Source organism: Scyliorhinus torazame, chromosome 9 (genome assembly GCF_047496885.1).
Source record: "Scyliorhinus torazame isolate Kashiwa2021f chromosome 9, sScyTor2.1, whole genome shotgun sequence".
Lineage (NCBI taxonomy): Eukaryota > Metazoa > Chordata > Chondrichthyes > Carcharhiniformes > Scyliorhinidae > Scyliorhinus > Scyliorhinus torazame.
In genome coordinates this window covers 38428511-38451660 of record NC_092715.1, presented here as the reverse complement: position 1 = coordinate 38451660, position 23150 = coordinate 38428511, and the positions used below count along the sequence as shown (strand labels likewise).

General features: G+C 46.6%; 1 protein-coding gene across 8 annotated transcripts in view; it reads right to left on the bottom strand.

The window, feature by feature from the left end:
• The window catches only part of wdr17 (WD repeat domain 17), a 164586-nt gene that overhangs the window by 30003 nt on the left and 111433 nt on the right, over positions 1 to 23150 (bottom strand). For 4 of the 8 annotated variants that reach the window (XM_072515785.1, XM_072515786.1, XM_072515783.1 and 1 more), the window contains 5 exons: positions 22108 to 22207; positions 15148 to 15287; positions 6635 to 6746; positions 3218 to 3359; positions 90 to 243 (listed from right to left, as the gene is read on the bottom strand). In XM_072515785.1, coding sequence (XP_072371886.1) covers positions 90 to 243; positions 3218 to 3359; positions 6635 to 6746; positions 15148 to 15287; positions 22108 to 22207 — 648 coding nt within the window. The remainder of the gene's footprint in view (positions 1 to 89; positions 244 to 3217; positions 3360 to 6634; positions 6747 to 15147; positions 15288 to 22107; positions 22208 to 23150) is intronic. The other 4 variants (XR_011948992.1, XR_011948991.1, XR_011948993.1 and 1 more) reach the window with 3 other exon arrangements.

Sequence of the window (23150 nt, the reverse complement as noted above, 5' to 3'; positions counted from 1 at the left end):
TCGACAGGGCAGCATTAAATCTGATAACCTTTAAGCCCAGAAGGCTGCCTCTCATTTAAACAGGCAGCATTACTTGCATTCTAACTTACTCACTATACTTGTGTAGCATCAATCGGTCAGTGCGAATGTAGCTGAGCAGGTCCAGGATCCCATGGACCGAGTCCAATGTCCAGTCGGAGCTACTTAGCTGTTCTGTCGGGTAGGAAGAAGCAAGAGTCAGCCAGCCGCCGGGATTTGGGTCATCTTTCGAAACAGCAGAGAAAACATTGACGTGATTTCCAAACATTTGTCGCAACAAGTGATGCTCCATGAGAGAGAGCAAGCTAACAGTAGATTCCTAAACAAATACTTTGCATTTTTTCTTAAACAACGCTAGAATATCAGGGAAAGAAGTGAGCTGGACTGATGCCTGACTGGAATGGAGACTCCTTCATATAGAACATAAACATCCTTACAGATTGTACTTGGTCCACATGATCCGCAGGATTGGGATTGATCACCTCAGCACGGTAGCATTGTGGAAAGCACAATTGCTTCACAGCTCCAGGGGTCCCAGGTTCGATTCCGGCTTGGGTCACTGTCTGTGCGCAGTCTGCACATCCTCCCCGTGTGTGCGTGGGTTTCCTCTGGGTGCTCCAGTTTCCTCCCACAGTCCAAAGATGTGCAGGTTAGGTGGATTGGCCATGATAAATTGCCCTTAGTGTCCAAAAATTGTCCTTAGCGTTGGGTGGGGTTACTGGGTTATGGGGATAGGGTGGAGGTGTTGATCTTGGGTATGGTGCTCTTTCCAAGAGCCGGTGCAGACTCGATGGGCCGAATGGCCTCCTTCGGCACTGTAAATTCTATGATAATCTCAGAGGGTGGGGGGAATTTTGCAATGTATTTTATTCTCTCGTATTTGCTCTGGAGTTCCTCACCTCTCCCCAGAGACCGGAGATCACCTGGATGCCGGGGGAGCTGCTGAGGGAGCAAAGGTTTGTTTAGTCCTGATGGTCGAGCCATCATGGTATGGGTTGACTTGATGGACCAGTTGGTTCTTCGATACCAGCCAATGTTATATATTTGAAACTAAAAATAAATCAAGGGGAGAAACATATTGGATTCAATGGGGTCGACTTTGGAAGAGTGTAAAACAATCCGTTTGACGTCTTTGTACAATTTTATTTCCACTGGCTTGGTGGAAAGTTCTGAACGCGAATTCTGAGCTGACAGCAGAGTGAAAGAAGAAGCCACTGGGTTGCTGTAAGATCTACCCTGTTTTTCCCTGTGTCCTTTAAGAAAGGGAATACACCTCCACTCCCTGGCCTGCCCCTACACGTGATTACCAGTGGTTGGCAGCTACTGAGCCCACCAGCTCCAGTGAGCCTGTAATGATGCACTTTCACAGACTTCAGTTGTGAATACGAGAAAAGATTTATTAAGAAGGAAACAGCAGACTCATAGCTGCACCCAGCTCCCCCATATGTCTCCTGCCTAAGAGGGCTTCACCTCCTGGGGTGATTCCCGCTCTAATTCTCAACTGGTCACCCAAGCCAGATGACCGTTTTCTGCTGTGTTGCCCTGAAAGGGAGAATCACCTCAAAGCCCATTAGCTTTAAGCAAGGAAATAACTTTCTTAGGCCTGTTATAATGGCGCAATAAATGTGGTTGTTGTATACTATATATCTTGAACATTAGTTTCTATGTGTGCAACAGTTACATTTTGGGCAGCACAAGTGGATAGCACTGTGGCTTCACAGCGCCAGGGTCCCAGGTTCGACTCCCCCTGGGTCACTGTCTGTGCGGAGTGTTGCTCGTTTTAGCCTTAGTTTACTTTATTCTTATTCTGTCACCTTTGCTCATGAGTCGCCAGGTATCTTTCTGATGCCACCACGTGGTTCAAGTCCAAGTAATGATTAATAATGCAACACACCGCTTAGTAAGAGTTAAATCGACGCTCATTTATTATATACAGTAATTAATACTTATACAATAATCCTACTTCTAGACTACTACCTACCACTAACAGGCCAATACTTAACTTTGGAAATGGCCCACCAGGTCAGGGAAACGAATGGTCTTTTGAATTGGTTCTGTGCCTGCGGGATTCAAAAGCTGGTACAAGTCGATGGTCAGGAGCGCCTATCTGGTAGCGATCGCTAGAGTAAGACTTACGGTTTTCTTTGTCGAAGGGTCTCGAAGGTTGCGAGCAGGAAGTGAAGGGTCGAGTTGAACTTGGCCCCTATTCTTATAATCCCCAGGAGCTTCCCGCCTCTCGGGGCGGACCTTGTACCTGTCCCAAGTGATTGGACTTGGTCCCAATCACTTGGTTCGATATGCTCCAATAATGGGGCGATTCATTGATCGGGGGGGTGGTCGTTTACCTTTCTTTGTGTTAGCCCCTGCTGGCGCCGATAGGTCTGGGTCGGCTTTCAATTGCTAATTTGTAGCAATTGTTCCCGGGGATGGCTGATTAATATGCAGATGGCTGGGTTGTTGTGATATGGATGGCTGCAGGTATCGGTCTGGGCTGACTTCCCCAGAGGCGAATACACTGTTTTACCTGCAGCTGTCCGTTTGAGTCCTGTTGGCTGATTTTCCCATCAGCCTCTTCCGTTCGCCATTTTAAAATCGGGGTTTGACCATTCTAATCAGGAATCAGCCATTTTACGTGGCTACAGGAGTCTGCACATCCTCCCCGTGTGTGCGTGGTTTCCTCCGGGTGCTCCGGTTTCCTCCCACAGTCCAAAGACGTGCAGGTTAGGTGGATTGGCCATGATAAATTGCCCTTAGTGACCAAAAAAAAGGTTAGCAGGGTCTATTGGGTTGCGGGGATGGGGTGGAAGTGAGGGCTTAGGTGGGTCGGTGCAGATGCGATGGGCCGATTGGCCTCCTTCTGCACTGCATGTTCTATGTTCTATTTGCAGTGCTTTAAAATGTCAACTCCTCATTTCAGCTCTAGCTTCCAGCTCTTTCGACAGTATGTTTACTTTTCTTTGAAAACCCAGGCTTAACCAATCAAGCACAGTGAGCACCAACAGTAAGCAGACTCAGACAATCAAACACGGAATAATTGAACACTGCAGTGACCTTGTTAGTGTAAGCCACATCCAGATAATGAATTAAAACAAATTGTTCATAAGTAATCAGGAGAACACTGCACCCTCATTCATTTTATGGAATAAAATATTTCAATTATGGAACAGTCAGTGAGATAACTGTAATCAAGTGGGATTACCTTTAACGTAAAGAAGACCAATTGGAAGTGCTTTTTCTGGCACCGGACTCAGTAAATAATATTTTACAGCTTGGAACGTCTCCCCTTCATTGCAATATGTTTCTGCAATTTGCAAACATTCTTCCGAGGTTGGTAAGTGACACTGTGAGGAGATTTTTAGATAACATGTCAATTGCAGCATCAAAAACTCAGTATAAAATAAATCTTCATTACAAATAACACAGAAAACAGGTGAAGTTATCCAGCCAGCCCCTCGAGCCTCCTCTGCCAATCAACAAGCTCATGGTGAAACACCGAGATCAACTCCCGCGCTGCCCAACATCGTTTAGTGCCCCAAAATCTATTGGTCCTTGTCTTGAATACACTCATCGTCTGACTATCCAGAGGTAAAGGATTCCAAAGATTTACAATCCTGAAGTGAAGGAATGTCACTTCAACTCCGTCCCGAATGTCTGACCCCTCATCTCAAACATTGATCTCCTAGTTCTAGACTCTTCACCTAGTGAAACAAAGTTACCTCTCATTCTAAACCCCAGAGAATATAGGCCCCTCCTGCTCTATTTCTATTTTCAGCGGACAGCCCTGTCATCATAGGATTTCATCAAGAGAACATTTGTTGCTCTGGCTCCAAGGCTAGTACATTCTTACATAGCGAAGGAGACTAATACTTTTTCGGGTACTCTATGTTTTAGAGTCACAGAGGCCGACAGCACAGAAAAGGTCCTTTTGGCCCATCGCATCTGTGCCGGTCAGAAACAACCACCACGTATTCTAATCCCATTTTTCAGCACTTGACCATTGCCTTGTATACCTTGACATTGCAAGTGCACATCTAAATACTTCTTAAATGTTATGAGGGTCTCTGCCTCCACCACCCTTTCAGGCAGTGAGTTCCAGACTCCCACCACCTTCTGAGCGAATACGTTTTTCCTCACATCCCCTCTAAACCTCCTGCCCCTTAACTTAAATTTAGTCCCCCTGGCCATTGATCCCTCCACCAAAGGCAAACGTTTCTTCCTGTCTTCTCAATCTATATACCCTTCATAATTTTACCACAATCATTTCCTCCCTCACTCTCCTCTGCTCTAAGGAAAACAACCAGGTCTAGAATCATAGAATCCCTACAGTGCAGAAGGAGGCCATTCGGCCCATTGAGTCTGCACCGACCCTCAGAAACAGCACCCTACCTAGGCCCATTCCTCCGCCCATCCTCGTAATCCCACCTAACCTGCACATCTTTGGACACTAAGGGGAAATTTAACATGGCCAATCCACCTAACCTGCATATCTTTGGACTGTGGGAGGAAACCTGAGCACCCGGAGGAAACCAACGCAGACACGGGGAGAATGTGCAAACTCCACACAGTCACCCAAGGCTGGAATCGAAGCTGGGTCTCTAGCGCTGTGAGATAGTAGTGCTAACCACTGTGCCATTTATCTCTCTCCATGACTAAAACTCTCCAGCCCAGGCAACATCCTGGCAAATCGCCTCTGCACCCTTTCCACGTCCCTCCTATAATGTGGATTCCAGAACTGCACACAATACTCTAGCTGTGGCCTAACCAATGTTTTATGCATTTTGGTCACATCAAGCTCTTTTATAATTTCAGCAAGAATTCCTTATTCTCATACGACCATCCTCTTTCAATAAAGTCTGAAATACAATTTGTCACGCTAATTGCTGGCTGTACCTGCAAGTTAATCTTTTGTGACTCATGTACAAAGACACACAAATCCCTCCCATGTCATCATTCTGTTTTCCTATTCATTATCAGGTTGTTGCTCAGTTAACCTGCCTGTATCCCTGTGCAGGAACATCCTCCTTGCAGTTATCATGGAATTTACAGTGCAGAAGGAGGCCATTCGGCCCATCGAGTCTGCACCGGCTCTTGGAAAGAGCACCCTATCCAAGGTCCACACCTCCACTCTATCCCCATAACCCAGTAACCCCACCCAACACTAAGGGCAACTTTGGACACTAAGGGCAATTTATCATGGCCAATCCACCTAACCTGCACATCTTTGGACTGTGGGAGGAAACCGGAGCACCCGGAGGAAACCCACGCAGACACGGGGAGGATGTGCAGACTCCGCACAGACAGTGACCCAGCCGGAATCAAACCTGGGACCCTGGAGCTGTGAAGCAATTGTGCTATCCACAATGCTACCGTGCTACCGTTTGTCAGGTTGTTGCTCAGTTAACCTGCCTGTATCCCGGTGCAGGAAAATCCTCCTCACAGTTAACTTTCCCATCTGGTTTTGTACTGTTAGTAAAATTGGGATGGACCACACTTCGTCACTTCATTCTTAGCCGGTTCTGACCTAGTCCGGCACTGCACCTTTGCTACTTACATCTTAGACTGGATTAAAAGAGATTACACTCTGATTTTAGACACTGATACATCAATCTTAAAATCTTCACTTGAGTTTATTAAAATATTCAAATTAAAAAAGGGCCTGCCACAGTCAGGATTCCGCAGCGGCCCCCTTAACGTTTTCACAATACCCACAACACACCAACAACAGATGGTAGACTTTTAATTCTTTTTCTGTGTCCAAGTGGAGCAAAAGTGCTCCCCCCCCCCCCCCCCCCCCCCCACTCACACACACAATATCCTGTATCAGAATAACCATAACACAATCCTAAACTGGGTTACTGCAATTGGTTTCAAGTTGTAGTTGCTGGAAAACTGCTGAAAACAGTCAGGGAGGAACAGGATGGAAGCGTCTCCATATATGGATAAACTATGGCCACCGCTTGTCAGAGTGGATGACTCCAAGTTCAGGCGGATGCTGCATGGAGTTGGGGATTTACAAACCACCGCCTTAAGGCGGATGGGCAGGAAAGGAGGGAAGATACAGGCAGTTACAAGACATGATAGCCTGTCCTCCAAAGGGTGTCCCCATTTTGTACTTACTGCCTCGTTACTGTGTACCGTATTATTGTTGGTCACCTTGTCAAACTGATCAAGGCGGCTAGTCAGCGTAGCTGAGAAATTAAAGATAGTGGCAAAGAGAGGAAAGGGGGAGAGTAAAGGGAAGGGGTTAAGAGAGGACAGTAAACAGAAGGGAGGAAAGAGAGGGGCGGATTAAAGTGAGGCGAGAAGGAGTAGAGAGGTGAGAGAGGGTGAAGAGACCAGGGCACGGAAGAGACAAGGGCACGAAAGAGAGAAGAGGAAGGAAGAAAGGCAAAGGGGGTTCAGGATACATGGGATGTGCCAGGCCAACCAAATGTCCATTGCGTTTCGCCAATGGAATCCCGGTGTCGAACAGGATTGGAAAACCGCACAGCCGCATCAAAAAAATACTGTTCGCTGTGCTGCAGTTTATTGCATAAACTAATGTTCTGAAAACGGGTACAATGGCCCCGAACCTGGGACCCTAGAGCATTGAAGCAACAGTGCTAACCAACTTTACCTTCTCATGAAGATCGTCCACCTCTGCAGTGCTTCCTGGGTAGAATGCGCACAGTTTGACCAACAACAGCTCACTGTCAGGTATCATAGTCAGCAAATCAGCCGCTAGATCCCTGCAAAAAACATCTCGCAATAATTAAACAGAAGCTACCAAGAGAAAGGCTCTATTGGACCAGAGTCATTACATCGTGAGAAAAATAACTGCAAAACGCTGCACATGCTGAAAATATGAGATAAAAACAGAGAGTGTTTACTAAATTCTCAGAAGTCAGGCAGTATCTGTGGCGAGAGCAATTAAGGGACAAGATTTTCACACAGGATTTGGGAGCCCCGGGTGGGGGCCAAATGGAGGTCCCGAGCTCATGTTCGTCAGGAGCCAGACCGGAGGAGCTATTTTCCAGGAGGCGATCTCCCATTGGCTGCTTCTGGGCCCATTGAGGGCAGCGGGTGGTCTCCTGAGGTTGTGACCATCAATCAGCCACCAGCAGCTCTGGGACTATTGGAAGGTCCATTGGGAAATGTGGGCGCTGTTGATGCAGGGCAGGGACCACCAGGGAGCCTCGACATTGAGATGCCCTCAGAGGCGTATAAATAAATTGCAATTTTAGAAGGGGCCTCAGGATTGGTGAGGAAACCCCTTCAGGTGGCTCGCTGGGGCCAGAGGTGCTGCTGTTGTTGCCCGTGCAGCCCTCTTTACGCCTCTGGCTCAGGTGGACCCCTGGGTTGCCTCAGGGAGACCTTCTCTGTTAAGCTGCAGGCCTCCTCACACTGCGAGAGGGAAGGTGCCCACTCCAACACCAACAAAATGGAAGTGAGGCGCCTGAAAGTCAATAATGTAAATCGACTGCCTTGCTCCCTGGTGTGGGCTGCCGTTCCACATCCTGCCCACCCCTTGGCGAAACGTCCCCAGCAGTGGCAAAGCGTCAGGGAGCCCATCCTGAAGCGGCTGCCCGCTACTTTCCTGGGAGCCTCCGCTTCCAACCCCTGAGCCCACGGAGTTGGGAAAATTCCAGTCCAACATTTCAGGACAGCAACTCCTCATTCTGAAATGCAATTTTGCTCTCTCTGCAGCTGCTGCCTGATCCTGCCAAATATTTCCACTGATGTCTGTTCTTATTTCATCTCTGGTAAATGCTTACATTATTAAGTGCATTCAAGGCTGTTGCTTGTCACTGTCCTTTCAGACTTTGCACGGCAGATAGCAATCTGACATGTGCGAACGGGGAGTTGGCCTGACGCCAGATCCCGGCTCTGACAAATCAGTCCCCAGCAGAATTCTGACAACTCTGACTCGCTTTCTCTGAGAGACTTGATTCCATCAAAGGTCTCGTCAGCCAGCCTGGCTGGAATCAGGCATTCCCAGCAACAGTGTGAATTCACTGAGATATTTGGCTGGGCATTGCTTTATGCCTGTCAGTAAGCATGCATGGTTACTTAACAGCTTGCATAGTTTATTAGGTTGGTAAAAGAGGACATAATTGTTCCATTAACATACAGTATTTGACTAACAGTAATGCTTCTTTATGGTTTTCGAAGTCCACATAAAAGGATAAAACAAAGTCCAAATTGGGGAAATCCCATTAAGACCAATGACTCTATAATAGACAGTAAGAAGTCTTACAACACCAGGTTAAAGTCCAAAAGGTTTGTTTCAAATCACTGGCTTTCGGAGCACTGCTCCTTCCTCAGGTGAATGAACCTGGTGTTGTAAGACGTCTTACTGTGCTCAGCCCAGTCTAATGCCGGCATCTCCACATCATGTCTATAATGGACTTCACCCTACCCATTTAAAATCTGGCAGCAAAATTCCATCTGACCTACAGGTGTAACCAAGTAAAACTCTAGATTTATCAATCCTCACATCCCCATCCAGATCGACTGCCTCCAGTTGTTGTAATATTGTTCCTGCATGTCATTGTAATGTAAAAGTGCTCAGCAGGGAGACTTCCGGTGGCGCCCTCGAGGAAGCAGGATGCAGGTCGGATCGCTCCCGCCCGCGATGGGCAAACTGACTTGTTAAACTGACTTTTGCGGGACCTGGCGACCTGGTTAGGTTGAGGAGACGATAGGGAAGAGGCTTCCCACCCCGGGGTATGAGCAGCTGGACCAGAAGTGGTCGAGTGGAGCGGCAGGGCTCGAAGCGGGAGCAGCGGGGACCCCAGGCCGGGCGGCGAAACATGGCGGACGGCAGGGACCAGGGAGCGGAGGCTCACTGGCCAAGGGAGCAGCAGATGGGAGTTTTTTTAAGAACTGCTTCGCCGAATTGAAGAGGGACACATTGGACCCGATGAGGGCGGTAATGGACCGAATGGTCGAGGCGCAGGCGGTCCAGAAGGCGCTCAGGGAAGTAGAGGGGAAGCTCTCCAGCCAGGCGGACATGGTGGCGGAGCTGGAGCACGAGGTGGAAGAGCTGAACGCCCGCCAGAGGAGGATACAGGTGCAGCTTGAAGAGCTGGGGAACAGAGCCAGGAGGCAGAATTTGAGGATCGTTGGCCTCCCCGAGGGCTGTGAGGGGTCGGATGTGGGTGCATACGTGAAAGGTATGCTCGACGCCCTTATGGGGCCGGAGGCCTTCCCCCGACCCCTGGAGTTGGATGGGGCGCATAGAGCCCCCGCAAGGAAGCCCAGGACGGGTGACCGACTGAGGGCCTTGGTGGTCCGCTTTCACCGGCTTGCTGACAGGGATCGTGTGCTGCGCTGGGCCAAGGCAGAGAGGAACAGGAGATGGGAGAATTGCGAGGTGCGCATTTACCAGGACTTGGGAACGGAGCTGGTCAAGAGGCGTGCAGGATTCATCAAGGTGAAGGCAGCCCTCTACAAAAAGGTGAGGTTTGGAATGCTGTATCCTGCGAAGCTGTGGGTTACGTTTGAGGAACTCCACTACTATTTTGAGACACCAGAGCAGGTTTGGACTTTTATCAAAGAAAAGAAGCTGGACTTGAACTAAAGGGCACTTAGTTTTTTCAGTGCTGTACAGTGGCGGTGGTCTGTTAACCTAACTTGCTCTGATTAGGAATGATTTTTTTCTTGAAAGAAGAAGCTGGACTTGAACTAAGGGACTCTGGGCTCTCAGAGCTTTTGTGTGGTGGCGGTTTGTTAGATTATCCTGTACTGTAATGTTCTATCCAAGATTGTTTTCAGCCAGGATGGGGAGCGGGGGCTGGAGGGCGCACTGTGTAGGGTGTTTGTGGGAGATTGCATCGAGGGGGGGGGTTGTAGAGAGAGGGGCCCTGCAAAGGGGGTCCCGCGCTTGGTACCTTTTGGCAGGAGATCGGGGCCTCGGAGAGGGCGATGGGCTAGGGGCTGGTCAGGGGACTTGGAAGGGCACAATGAGGTACAATCAGGTTAATGGGTCCTTGGTGTGTGGGGGGAGGGCCCGAGTCCTCGGGTGGGAGAGACAGGCGCCAAGGGCAGGGGTCAGCGTAGGTCAGGGGGCACCAGGGACAGTAGGAGGCGGGCTAGGGCCAGGTGCGGGGCTGGCCTGGCAGGTCAGGCCTCGGGGGGTGGGGGAGGATAGGAGGGGGGCAGACGGGAAGGGGAGAAGAGGAGACTTAAGGGGCAAGGGGGCGATGTCGAGGGATCCCTGGGGGAGAGAGTCGCTGCGGACTCTCAGGGAGCGGCGCAGGAAACCGACAGCAGCAGCACCGGGGGGGGGTTAGAGCCATGTTAGTTTAGTTGAACACGTGGGGCATGGCAATCAGAGTTGATAGGGGAAATGCTTTGTTAACATGTTTATTCTTTCCCACTGTTTATTTTCACTATGTTAAGGCCCTTTGCATAGACCCTGTTTTCTCTCTGGAAATGTTACAAAATTGTTTTAAATGAAAAATGTCAACAAAAAAAAAGTGCTCAGCAGAGCAAGGTTACCATCGGACTGGGGAATAGCACCCCTCATGATGTACAGAGTCACACGGTAATGGGCTCAGAGGGAACACTCTGGAAGCAACCCAGCTACATGGGAGCAGCATTGCAGTAACCTGGGATCTGTAATGATTAAAGACTAATAATAAAATTGTTCATGTTTAAATATACAAGTCTCAAGATCTCATCACCGAAATATCGAAATAACCCATATTACAACACCAGTCAGGATTCCGCTCTTGTTCTGTTCGTACCAGAACCACTGTGGTCTATAGAGTGTTGATCATCTCTCAGACTGCAAGTCACCAAACTGCTATCCAGTCAGTAAATTTTTATAGCAATCGTCTGTGCCTCAAATGTTTTTCGTGGGAAACCTGCAGAAACACTTTTCTCGTTGTAACAAGCCTATAGTTCAATCTCATTGCAGAATGTTCAATGTTATTCCCTTTTACAATATGCAATCATTACCCTTTAAAATCATGGTGTGGAGAACATTGAGCAAAATTCTAGTCAACGCAAAGTTACCTGAAGAACAAAAGCACTTTCGGGATGATCTTCCGAACACATTCTTGATGATTGTTCCTTTTCTCTGTTACTTTTAGGGAAAATAAAATGTCTGCCTACTCGAGAAATTGTCAAAATCCTTACTTGATATTTGAACATATCACTGCAGAGAAAATGTTGTCACCGTATATTTATTCAATTCCCTACATAATCTTGAGGAATTACTGAATTCCGTGCACTACTGGGGAAAATTGAAGTGACACGCTTGAATAAAGCTGCTATTTTAGAGATTTGATGGAGTTCATATTTAATGACACCTGTTTTTCAAACTTAATTCAGAGTATAGAAGTGTACAAAATTATGAGGGGCATGGACAGAGTGGATACGCAGGGTGGAGGAGTTAATTACTAGGGGACATAGGTTTAAGGTGCGAGGGGCAAAGTTTAGAGAAGATGTGTGAGGGAAGTTTTTTTTACACAGAGGATAGTGGGTGCCTGGGACTCGCTGCCGGAGGAGTTGGTGGATACAGGTACGATAGTGATCTTTAAGGGGCATCTTGACAAATGCATAAATAGGATGGGAATAGAGGAATACGGGCCCCGGAAGTGTAGAAGGTTTTAGTTTAGACGGGCAGCATGGTCAGCGCAGGCTTGGAGGCCGAAGGGCCTATTCCTGTCCTGTACTTTTCTTTGTTCTTTGAGGGTCAAGAGACAGTTGTTACACTTCATTGAATGAATAAAATAAATCAGACGTAAAACAAGCTTCAGTTTTCAGTATGTCTGAACAGCTTCAGGTGCTCTTATGCATTACTTGGAAGAAAAGCGTTAAGGTAATAAACACAAAATTATGGTTTAATTGTGGAACTGAGTTCACGTTATTAACCAATCCCCAGGGTTGAAAAGTAGAATGGATAAATGGTTCTACATGTAAGGTATAACCGTCAAAGTTACATAATGTGTCCTCATCTTTGTCCACAGACCCAACATAAATTAAGAATCATTCAGTGCAACCTTCCCCCACATGGTGTCCTGTGTCACTCCAAAACAAATTCCACCTTGACCACTGCATACACTGTTGGCTTCAGTGGCGCTTGCAACAAATGCGTTTCTGCATTTGTGTAGAATTCTTCAGAGTTTTATCATTGTGCTTTAAGTGAGTGTAACAAATGTGTTTAAATATGGCACCAACGAATTCCGTGCAGCTGCAGCAATGCATTCAGCATGTACGTCACTGACAATAACTTCATTCCACTTGGAAGTCCCTGATTCCTGTAATGCTTCGTACCGGCATTGCTTAAACAGCACACACAATTGAACAATCATGCAAGGTTACTAGAGGGCAGGCTTGACAAATTAGTAGCTCTGCGGCAGTGCTTCACTGTCCCTGCATGAGTTTCCATTCACCAGGGTTAACAAACGGGAAACCAGCCAGGGACTAATAACCGCCATGATTCCCAATGATCATTCCAATCATGAGGAGCTTTGCTTCGGGAGCACTAATTTGTACGACCCCAGACTTAATTGTGAAACATGTAAAAAAGAAACACACTGCAAACCTACAACAGCGCCAAGCAGCAGCAGCAACCTTTACAGCTGTGTGAGAACAGTGAGTCCACGTGCAACTACTAAGAGCAACAGCTAATGTTTACGCTTTTACCAACTGTGGGAATACCTGTGTCCAACGCAAGGAAAGCTAGAAGCAGGAGGTCAAAAACAAAAGTAAGTAAAACAGACACTCTTTCTGAAATGACAGCACCGGTTAAGCCTGTAAGGGACGAGCAAATGGCAGCCTTGCCGTGCATGTGGCGCTCAACAATCGGGGGACCCAGTGATGGTGAGAACATTGTGTCATGGATTGGCAGGGTGGCAGGGGCTCCTCATATGTAGCTCCACATAACAGCAACTTCGAAAAGCACTTAATAATGCGAAGTGCCTGAAGGCATCTCAATCCCCTATTCTTGAACATTTTCAAAGAGAAATGATGTGGTCATTTGCCTAATTGCTGCTGCTGTCCGTGGGACTTTGCAGTTCATGTTTTGGTTGCCTCGTTTTCCTGCACTACACCAGGAACCGCATTTCAAGAATGCTTCACTAGCTGTGAAGAGCTTTGAGGTGGCATTGAGTGAAAAGCACTAGATTAATGTAAGCTCTTGTGCTCCTGGTCTTGTCTGTGTTACTGGGATGGGGAAGAAAATATAATCAAGGGTGAAGTCACCCCCTTATTGAAAGAAAGAACTGGGAGTTAAAGATTACCGGAGGTAAGCAGGAATTTAGAGGTGAGGCCACAATCAGATCAGCCATGATCTTATTGAATGGCGCAGCAGGCTCGATGGGCCGAGTGGCCTACTCCTGCTCCTAATTTGTATGCCTGCATGTATATTCAAATGTTCTTATACAGCGCAAAATGTAGTCAGTGTTGTAATGTAGACAAACACAACGGACAGTTTGTGTACAGGTGGGTTAAAAAAGATCAGCAAGATAAATTCTTTGGCGTATTAGTGGTTTTTGTTACAAAATAAACTTTAGGCAGGGCACAAGCAACACCCCCCGGCTCTTCATTAGACAGTGTCATGGAATCATTTGCACGGCCTGCAAGGGATGACAGGTCCAAGCTTCAACATCACAGCTGACAGATGGCACCTCTGACAATATATGTTGCACTGCGTGTCAACATAGATCATGCACACATATCTCCGCAGTGGGACTTGAAACTTCAACCTTCTCGCTCAGAGATAAGGCTGCTCCTCTGAGCTAGGTTAACAACCGCCACCTCATCTATAATTCCTAACTGCTGTGGGGCTGGTGATTGGAGGAGAAAGAAAAGGAGTACGATCATCAAAAATCTCTAAAGCGTGGGATTTTTGACAATCATAAGGGACTTGCAGTGATTTCAGGATTATGACCATTCAAACAATTCAGATGAGCCCATATATCGGAATAGCAAAGCTAACACAAGAATCAGAGTTTTCTTTATTCTTTCAATGGAATGTGGGTGTGTTTAAAGCCCATCCCCAATTGGCCTTGAACTAAAGGGTTTCCTAGTCCATTTCAGAGGACATTTAAGAGTCAACCACATTGCTGTGGGTCTGGAGTCACATGTAGGCCAGACCAGGTTTGCATGGAAGATTTCCTTCTCTAAAGGATATTGGTAAACCAGGTGGATTTTTATGACAATCGATGATTAGTTCCACGTTTAATGAGACTAGCTTTATATTCCTGACTTATTAGCTGAATTCAAATTCCACCAGCTGCCGTGGTGGGATTTGAACCCATGTCCCCAGAGCATCCGCCTGGGCCTCTGGATTACCCTGGAGTTTCCTCCGCCTCCGCGGCGTGTTCTGCAGGCGGTGGGCAGCTCGCCAGTGGCCGGCGGCAGGATCTTCTGGTCCCTCCGTTGTCAACGGGGCGCACCCCTCACCGCAGCAGGTGGGGTGCACTGTCAAAGGTATTGTAAGATCCCGCCAGCGTGCCCAATTATTCATTCAGAACTATGACAGAATGAATGCAAATAGATTGGGAAATCGTGTTCACCTTGATAACCAATATAGCCATTGACAAAAAAAATACAGGGGCTAGGCAAGGAGCAGTTTTTTTTAAATGTTCCAGGATTTTGGCCTGTGACGGTGAAGGAACGGCGATATAGTTCCAAGTCAGGATGGTGAGTGACTTGAAGAGGAACTTGCAGGTGGTGGTGTTCCCATATATCTGCTGCCCTTGTCGTGCTAGGTAGTAGAGGTCACGGGTTTGAAAGGTGCTGTCAAAGAAGCCTGGGTGGGTTGCTGCAGTTCATCTTGTGGATGGTACACACTGCTGCTACTGTGCCTCGGTGGCGGAGGGAGTGAATGTTGAAGGTGGTGCATGGGGTTTCGATCAAGCGGACTGCTTTGTGGTGGATGGCGTTGAGCTTCCTGAGTGTTGTTGGAGCTGCATTCAAGTGGAGAGAGAGCATTCCCTCACACTCGTAACTTGTGACAGGCTTCAGGGAGTCAGGAGGTGAGTTACTTGCCTCAGAATTCCCAGCCTCTGACCTGCTCTTGCATCCGCAGCATTCATCTGGCGGTGCCCAAACATTCTATGATCACTGCGATTCAATGATCCTTGGCATACATGTTACCTCAGTTGTTCCTTTTAAGCTGCTCTGTGCACTCACCATGTTGTTGTTAACATGCACTTCTGGGCCAGCAGTTCCAGGGCATAGTTTGTCACAGGCATAGCACTACCTCCGAGGACTGTTCCCACACACACCGCCAGCTCCAGTTCATTTCCACGGATCAGGTTTGACATTGCCAACTGTGTTTAAAGTGAAAGAGTCGTCAAAGTCGTCAATACACCTTAAGTTCTTAATAACAATTTTCGGGAAAAGTTTGAGAAGATATATTGTCTTTCCAGCCTAAATCTGTGGAGCAGCATACCTTAACATCAAAATGATGCTGTGGCTTTAAGCAAGTATCCCTCAATAAGATGGCATAGGTCTAATTTGGCTGATGTTTGGTTGTGGTGTTTTGCGCTTCACTCAGGAATTCCAAGTTGCTGTGGTAACATGCACTCACACATGGTCATCTGGAGCTATGGATAATGATGGTCCAGGCTATAATGTTCTTTCCACCACATGGCTGACTAGGGCTCTCTCCCACTCCTGCTACTTGCCAATGCCATATGTCGGTAGGATTTGCACGTTGCTATTGAACTTGTTCGGCCGTGTGTTATGGACACACCTTCCTTGGCCATCCGGTCCTGGGGTGGGCCCAAAACCCGGAGCTTCCGGCTCAGAAGCAGAGGCCAGAATTTTCCGGCCTCTCCCCCCGGCGGAGTCTTCCCGTCCTGCTGAAGTGAACGGAAGAGTTTGATAGGCACGCCGTATCTACAGCGGCCGAACCCACTTGGCTGGGACTGGAATATCCCGGCACGGGCCGTTACCCACTGCATCAGACCTCCCAGCCAATGATTGTGGCCCATTAAAGGAATTTTCCAATTTCTGATGAGCATTCATTGCATTTGACGACTTACACCAACAACAACCGCATTGCATGCAAAACTTTTGCTTTTATTCTTAATCAGTTAAATTGAGCAATAATAAAACCTACTAGAAGTTTAGTTAAAGGGAAAGGCATCAGCTATAAAATGTGAAAAGCACCTAGTCGCTTATGAGCAAATAAATTGATATTTTATCAATTTTAAAAATTCAGCTGGGAACTCTTAAAAGCTATGGAACAGAAACCAGGTCATGTTTTAAATATGAATATAGTAATTACATGTGCATTTCACACTGAATAGACCAGCTCTTATCTTCCATGAGGTTAAATTTCCTCTTGTGCGTTATTTCTAGTACGTTGCTGTTCGACCAATTTTCTGGACTGTACGACATTAAGATGGTCTTAAAGATATCTTCACAAGATGGTTACAGATGTGGAAGGCTAGTTGACCATTTATATTTAGTCAGCCGGAGTGCTCGGATGTGCACCTTCCCTTTGTTGAAAATATCTAGCTTCACAATTAATACGCTTTGGAATCTAACTTTTAGTTTTAGGAATTAGAATTTTTAAAATTTGGATGGATGGAATAAATTAGAAACTGATAAACAACTCTAATATAAATACAGCCAAACAACCTGGGAGAATTACAGTTAAAAGATAACCTGTGTTACAAGGTCAGAGTTAGTCCTGAGAAATTTTTAAAAATGAATGACCCATCTTTCAGCTTTTAATAGAACTAGAAGGTCTGCACTATATCTATAAAAGATCTAAATTATTTATATGGTGTGGTAGTATGTATTGGGGGTCATGTGGGACTGGAAGCCCTAATGTCATTGGCTGACAGATCCCGGGTCCTGGTTGGCCGTTGACCTCAAGCGCCGCCCTGAAGGCGGAGTATAAGAAGCCGGAGTCTTCCCCCGCAGGCCAGTTTACTATCGAGCTGCGGGGGAACAGACACGCTTAATAAAGCCTCATCGACTTCACTCTATTCGTCTCACGGAGTCTTTGTGCGCTACATATGGTTCCCAGCTAAAGGCGCTGAAAATAATTGGCAAATAAGGGGGTCCCCTGCTGGGGCTAGCAATTCTGGGAAAGAGGGTCGTAAACCACATTGGAGATACAAATATATCCATATGGGTCATAGGATCAAACAGGTCATTTTGAACGAAAGATAATGAATTGGCATTTCTGTTTGGAACATCCCAAAGCATACCACATTGCCATGGAAATGGGCTTTGGGGGTTAGAAGGTTATTTTGTTGAATTCATCTGGGAGGTTTTCACAGTAAGCAGTCACAGATTTGATATTGTGTAGGTTTCAGCACAAATAGAATTTGTGAGGAGGAGAAGGAGCTGCAAGACTGGCATAGCTTGAAGCTAGAGGAAAAAATATCCAGTGACTCTCACAGTGAATGATGTGGAGATGCCGGCGTTGGACGGGAGTGAGCACAGTACGAAGTCTTACAACACCAGGTTAAAGTCCAACAGGTTTGTTTCGATGTCACTAGCTTTCGGAGCGCTGCTCCTTCCTCAGGTGAATGAAGAGGTCTGTTCCAGAAACACATATATAGACAGATTCAAAGATGCCAAACAATGCTTGGAATGCGAGCATTAGCAGGTGATTAAATCTTTACAGATCCAGAGATGGGGTAACCCCAGGTTAAAGAGGTGTGAATTGTATCAAGCCAGGACAGTTGGTAGGATTTCACAGGCCAGATGGTGGGGGATGAATGTAATGCGACATGAATCCCAGGTCCCGGTTGAGGCCGCACTCATGTGTGCGGAACTTGGCTATAAGTTTCTGCTCGGCGATTCTGCGTTGTCGCGCGTCCTGAAGTCCGCCTTGGAGAATGCTTACCCGGAGATCAGAGGCTGAATGCCCTTGACTGCTGAAGTGTTCCCCGACTGGAAGGGAACATTCCTGCCTGGTGATTGTTGCGCGATGTTTCTGGAACAGACCTCTTCATTCACCTGAGGAAGGAGCAGCGCTCCGAAAGCTAGTGACATCGAAAAAAACCTGTTGGACTTTAACCTGGTGTTGTAAGACTTCTCACAGTGAAAGGCAGTTAGCCTTGTAGCAGAAAAGAGACAGATGTAACAGTTAGCTGAGAAAGCTGTGAAAAAGCTTGTGGAGCAGGGTGGAAAAAAGTAATCTGTTTGCCCAAAGTCAGGGCAAGAAGGCAGCAGCATAATCGAAGAAAGAAAGAGCTCTCGAAGTCTAAGTGCCAGCCTGAGAAACTGAGGAGAAATGAAAGCGAATTCTGAAAGGCTGTGGCATCCACTTGGACGGACCATAGAGATGTGAATGAGCCTTCGCGATTTCCTAAGAAAGATGAATTCTTGGTTAGGTGAGTGGGGATGGGGAATAAAAGTAAAATTCATAGCATAACTAGCTATAAGCTGTAGTGTTAATCTGTTAAAGCTTTCTTTCTTTATGTTTTTAAAATATATGCAACTAAGTTTGTTTTGTTTAGTAAGTCAACTGTTGTGGCGTAGTTCTTTCAGATAATTACAGGGCATTCAGATGTCTTTCTAAGCCAGTGGTTCCAAACCTTTTGTATGCCATGGCACACCTCAGTACTTATAAAAAACACATCTCTTATTTTTGCTACCTTCTCTTATTAGGAATGTCGTTTTTAACTTCTCCCAGTCCTCTCTCCAGTTTTTCTTTTACCTCTCCCCGTCTCTCTCACTTCTCCTAAGGTTTTTGCGCCTTTTTGAGCTTTCGTCTTTTTGCGCAGGCGAATGGGACCTTTCTCTTCAGCTCCAAGCTCCTTCGGTCAGGCGCATGGGCCTGCCAACATTAAAAATCTAAACCACGCTTGTGCCGCTCTTTCTCAGCCGACGCATGCGCGGGACGCCCAAGATTTGTCAGATCTTGGGAGACCCCAACACAAATCTGAAGGTGGAAGGTTAGTTTTAGTTTAATTACATGAATTTTGAATCATTTCGAATCTTCTGTCACGGCACACTTTGGGGGCGGGGGGGGTCTTCACGGCACAAACCGCTGCTCTAAACATTAACAGCCCATACCAGGCTGGTAAAACCCTTCATTGCAACATCTAATAGTTTCTAAAGCATCCCAGGATTTTATACCTCACTACCCTGTAGGTTTATTTCACAGTCATTGCTTACGATGGATTTCTTGGCTTCAGTCATAAGGTCACATTTCACTAGTTTGAATCTGTGTTCCCTCACAGTTCAATTTAATTCTGAGCTGATCTTTCCAGTGCTCAGAAATATCTTATGTACCTTTGTAAAATCACCTGTAGTAAGGCTGAAAAGCCCATTCCACGCCCCCCCCCCCCCCTCCCAGTCTTTCTTTTGTCACTCAGACCTTTGAAACGAGCGTCTCATAGCTTTGCTCTGCTCTTGAATGTGCCCCTTGTATTCTAACCACTGCTCACAGCACTCAAGGTATGTCCTAGTGTAGTTTAGTTGCGGTTTCATTACTACTTAAGTGCTCTAAGCTACAGGGTTCTGGCATGGACAAGATGGGATGAATGGCCTCCTTCTGTGCTGTAACTTTTCTGTGATTCTAGGACGTGTAGTCTACAATTTTCATCAGCGTGCAATAGAAAGTGATTCAAACACATTAAATGGGTGTTAAAAATTAAAGCTTCGGCGTGACCTGTCATAAAGCGTACCATCGATTTAATTTTACAACTCTTTTTCTTATTTAACCCAATACCGTCCTCATGACAAATGCATCTGCAAAAGTGTCCATACTTTGCCTGTAAGAAAGGCAGAGTTGTTTTGTTGTGCTAGTAATCCAACCAACTAATTCATTCATAGCATAAAGTAGAAAAGTACACTACATGCCACAATCACCAACACTTATGCTCTCTGCACTGGAGCCTATCAAAAATAATCACTTAAAAAATGGTCAGAAAATGTTCATTGCCTGTAATTTATTTGAGCTTATAGATCATTCGAGAATTTTTGCTTTGCTGCAGGAAAAGTCTCAAGTGCATCTTTAATTGGTTTTCTCAGAAATATCCTTGTTGTTTCTTTGTGGTTAAAGAGCTAATTTAGTTTGGGATACCCCCGGGAAATGCGTTCAGGTACATGCAGGTGAGGGCATTTGTGAGGCGGCAGGTGAGGGAATTTCTGTTGCTCCCGGCACAGGGGATTCAGGACAGGGTGATTGCGGGTGTATGGGTCGGAGAAGGCAAGGTTTCGGCGATATATCAGGAGATGAAAGAGGAGGAGGCTTCGGTAGAGGAGCTGAAGGGCAAATGGGAGGAGGAGTTGGGGGAGGAGATTGAAGAGGGTCTGTGGGCCGATGCCCTGAGTAGGTTAATTCCTCTTCTGGGGCTGTTTAGCACAGGGCTAAATCACTGGCTTTGAAAGCAGACCCAGGCAGGCCAGCAGCACGGTTCAATTCCTGTAACAGCCTCCCCGAACAGGCGCCGGAATGTGGCGACTAGGGGCTTTTCACAGTAACTTAATTGAAGCCTACTTGAGACAATAAGCGATTTTCATTTCATTTCATTTCGTGTGCCAGGCTTAGCCTGATACAGTTTAAGGTTATTCACAGAGCGCATATGACAGGGGCGAGGCTGAGTAGGTTCTTTGGGGTGGAGGACAGATGTGGGAGGTGCTCAGGCAGCCCGGCGAATCACGCCCATATGTTCTGGTCGTGCCCGGCACTGGATGGGTTCTGGAGGGGTTTCGCGAGGACTATGTCTAAGGTGGTGAAAGTCCAGGTCAAGCCAAGTTGGGAGCTGGCACTATTTGGGATGGCGGACGAGCCGGGAGTGCAGGAGGCGAAAGAGGCCGGTATTCTGGCCTTTGCATCCCTGGTAGCCCGGTGGAGGATCTTGCTATTATGGAAAGACGCGAAGCCCCCCCAGTGTGGAAGCCTGGATAAATGACATGGCAGGGTTCATCAAGCTGGAGAGGATAAAGTTTGCCTTGAGAGGGTCTGCGCAGGGGTTCTACAGGCGGTGGCAACCGTTCCTAGACTATCTCGCGGAGCGCTAGAAGGAGGTCGGTCAGCAGCAGCAACCCAGGGAGGAGGGGGGGGGGGTCTCTTTCGGGTGGGGGGGGTGGTATATGGGTAGGCGGGGAAGAGGGTTTTCCTTGGGGCACTTGAAAAAGGAAAAACATAAACATATGGGAGAGTCAATATGTGCGGGAGGAACCCATTGTACAAGTTCTGTATGATGTTGGATTGATATGTTTATGTTTTGTTCTGTTCCTTCTCTTTTTCTTTTCTGTTACCGGGAGGGGGGGGGGGTCTAATTGGTTGAAAATTTTTGTTGGAAAAACTTTGAATAAACATATATTTTTTAAAAGAGGTAATTTAGATTTGATGGAAATATTCCAAATCATGAGGGGTTTAGACAGAGTAGATGGAGAGAAACAGTTCCCATTGGCGGAAAGGTCAAGAACGAGAAGACACCCACTTAAGGCAACTGGCAACATAATCAGTGGCAGAACGAGGGAAGATTTTTAAGCAGGGAGTGGGTGAGCCTGAGAATGTGGTTGAAGCAGATTCAATCAAGCTTTGCCAAAGAGAATTCGATAAGCATCTGAAGAAAGAAATTGTAGGGCTACATGGAAACGAAGGTGGAGTGGGCTAAGATGAGCTACTCTTGCAGAGAGCCAGCACTGACATGACGGATCAAAGGGCCTCCTTCAGTTCTCTAAAATCTACGACTGTTCCTAAAGCACAATTTAGGCTTCTGCGTGCTTGTGATCGCTCTTGCTCTACAAAACTACATTGAATGCTGGCCCACCAATGATCAATCAGCTAGTCTCTAAAGTGTGGTGAGACTTGATGTTTTGAATGCTTAATGGTAATATCCAGAAAAGTTATTTCATCTGGGCACCACTCCCAATATCTCTCAGTTCATCAACATTCATTCACTTATTAAAAGAAATCCCTGTCCGATGAATGCAGTAAAACCGATTAAAGTATGTGGAAGAACTGATTAGATTGGGTTGCTTGATCAATGAGTGGGAAAGACAAATGAGCGAGTGGCAATATTGCTAATCGCCTCTCCTTCAACTTACTAAAAACAAATGACTGTACGTAGCCCATTTTCCACTAAAAGAGCACAGAAACAAGCCGAGCATTGGATCTATCGGGGAGCTCAGGGACTTGTAAATGATTAAGCAGAAATGCAGTACCTCAATATCATTCACTGCAAGGTGGCAACATGCAGCCAACACTGCCCGTCCGTCCTGGAAGTACCATTCCGCCAGCTCCGTACTCACCCTGTGCAACAGGCTGCAGGACAAGACACAGCTTTCAGTACCCGCTTATTGATTTCTACACAACAACACCTCTCATCAGTAATTCAGGTCAAACTGCTGTGTTGTAAAGGATTATAACAGCACTGTGGGTGGACCTATACCTTAGGGACTGTAGCCGTTCAAGAAGGCAGCTCACCACCACCTTCTGAAGGGCAACTAGGGATGGGTAACAAATGCTGGCCCAAATACATCCCTTAAATGTATTTAAGGGATGTATTTAATGTTATTTAATGCGTCACATGGCAACAACACAAATTACATTTTGAATCATTTGAATTGCGGGAATGGGGGCCTTTTTCTTTGTTATTAACAAGTTGTTTTATTTCAATGGTTCATCACTGTATCTAAATGCTTCTTGAAAAAACACAACGTTTTGGCATCAACTATTTCCTGTGGTAATGACTTTCACATGCCCACCACTCCCTGGTGAAGAAATGTTTCTCCATCTCAGTCCAAAATGGTCTACCCCATAACCTCAGACTGTGACCTCTGGTTCTGGACACACCTGTGGTGTTGGGTGTTCTGACACACAGAAGAGCCAACACAGTTGCATATGGTACAACGCTTCTTTATTTAAACTCACTATTTACAACTTGGTCTTTGCACTCTGCACGTGGGGGGCTCCCTGCTTGTGGTGTTTCAACAGCTCTTTCTTGTTTCCTTCTCCCCAGACCTACTGACCTCCAGGTGTCGTGCTCGTGCTTTTTATGTGGTTGGTGTTCTTGTCTGTGATTGGTTGTGGTGTTGTGTACTCTGATTTGTCTGTTGGTGTGTCCATCATGATGTGTGTGTTTGAATATCATGACATCCCCCCTTTTTACAAAGATATGTGCCTACGTGGTAATAAATATGATCGTGACGTGAGTGCATCTAAGAGTGTGTGTGTGTCGTGTGCAGCATGTGTCTATGACGGAACT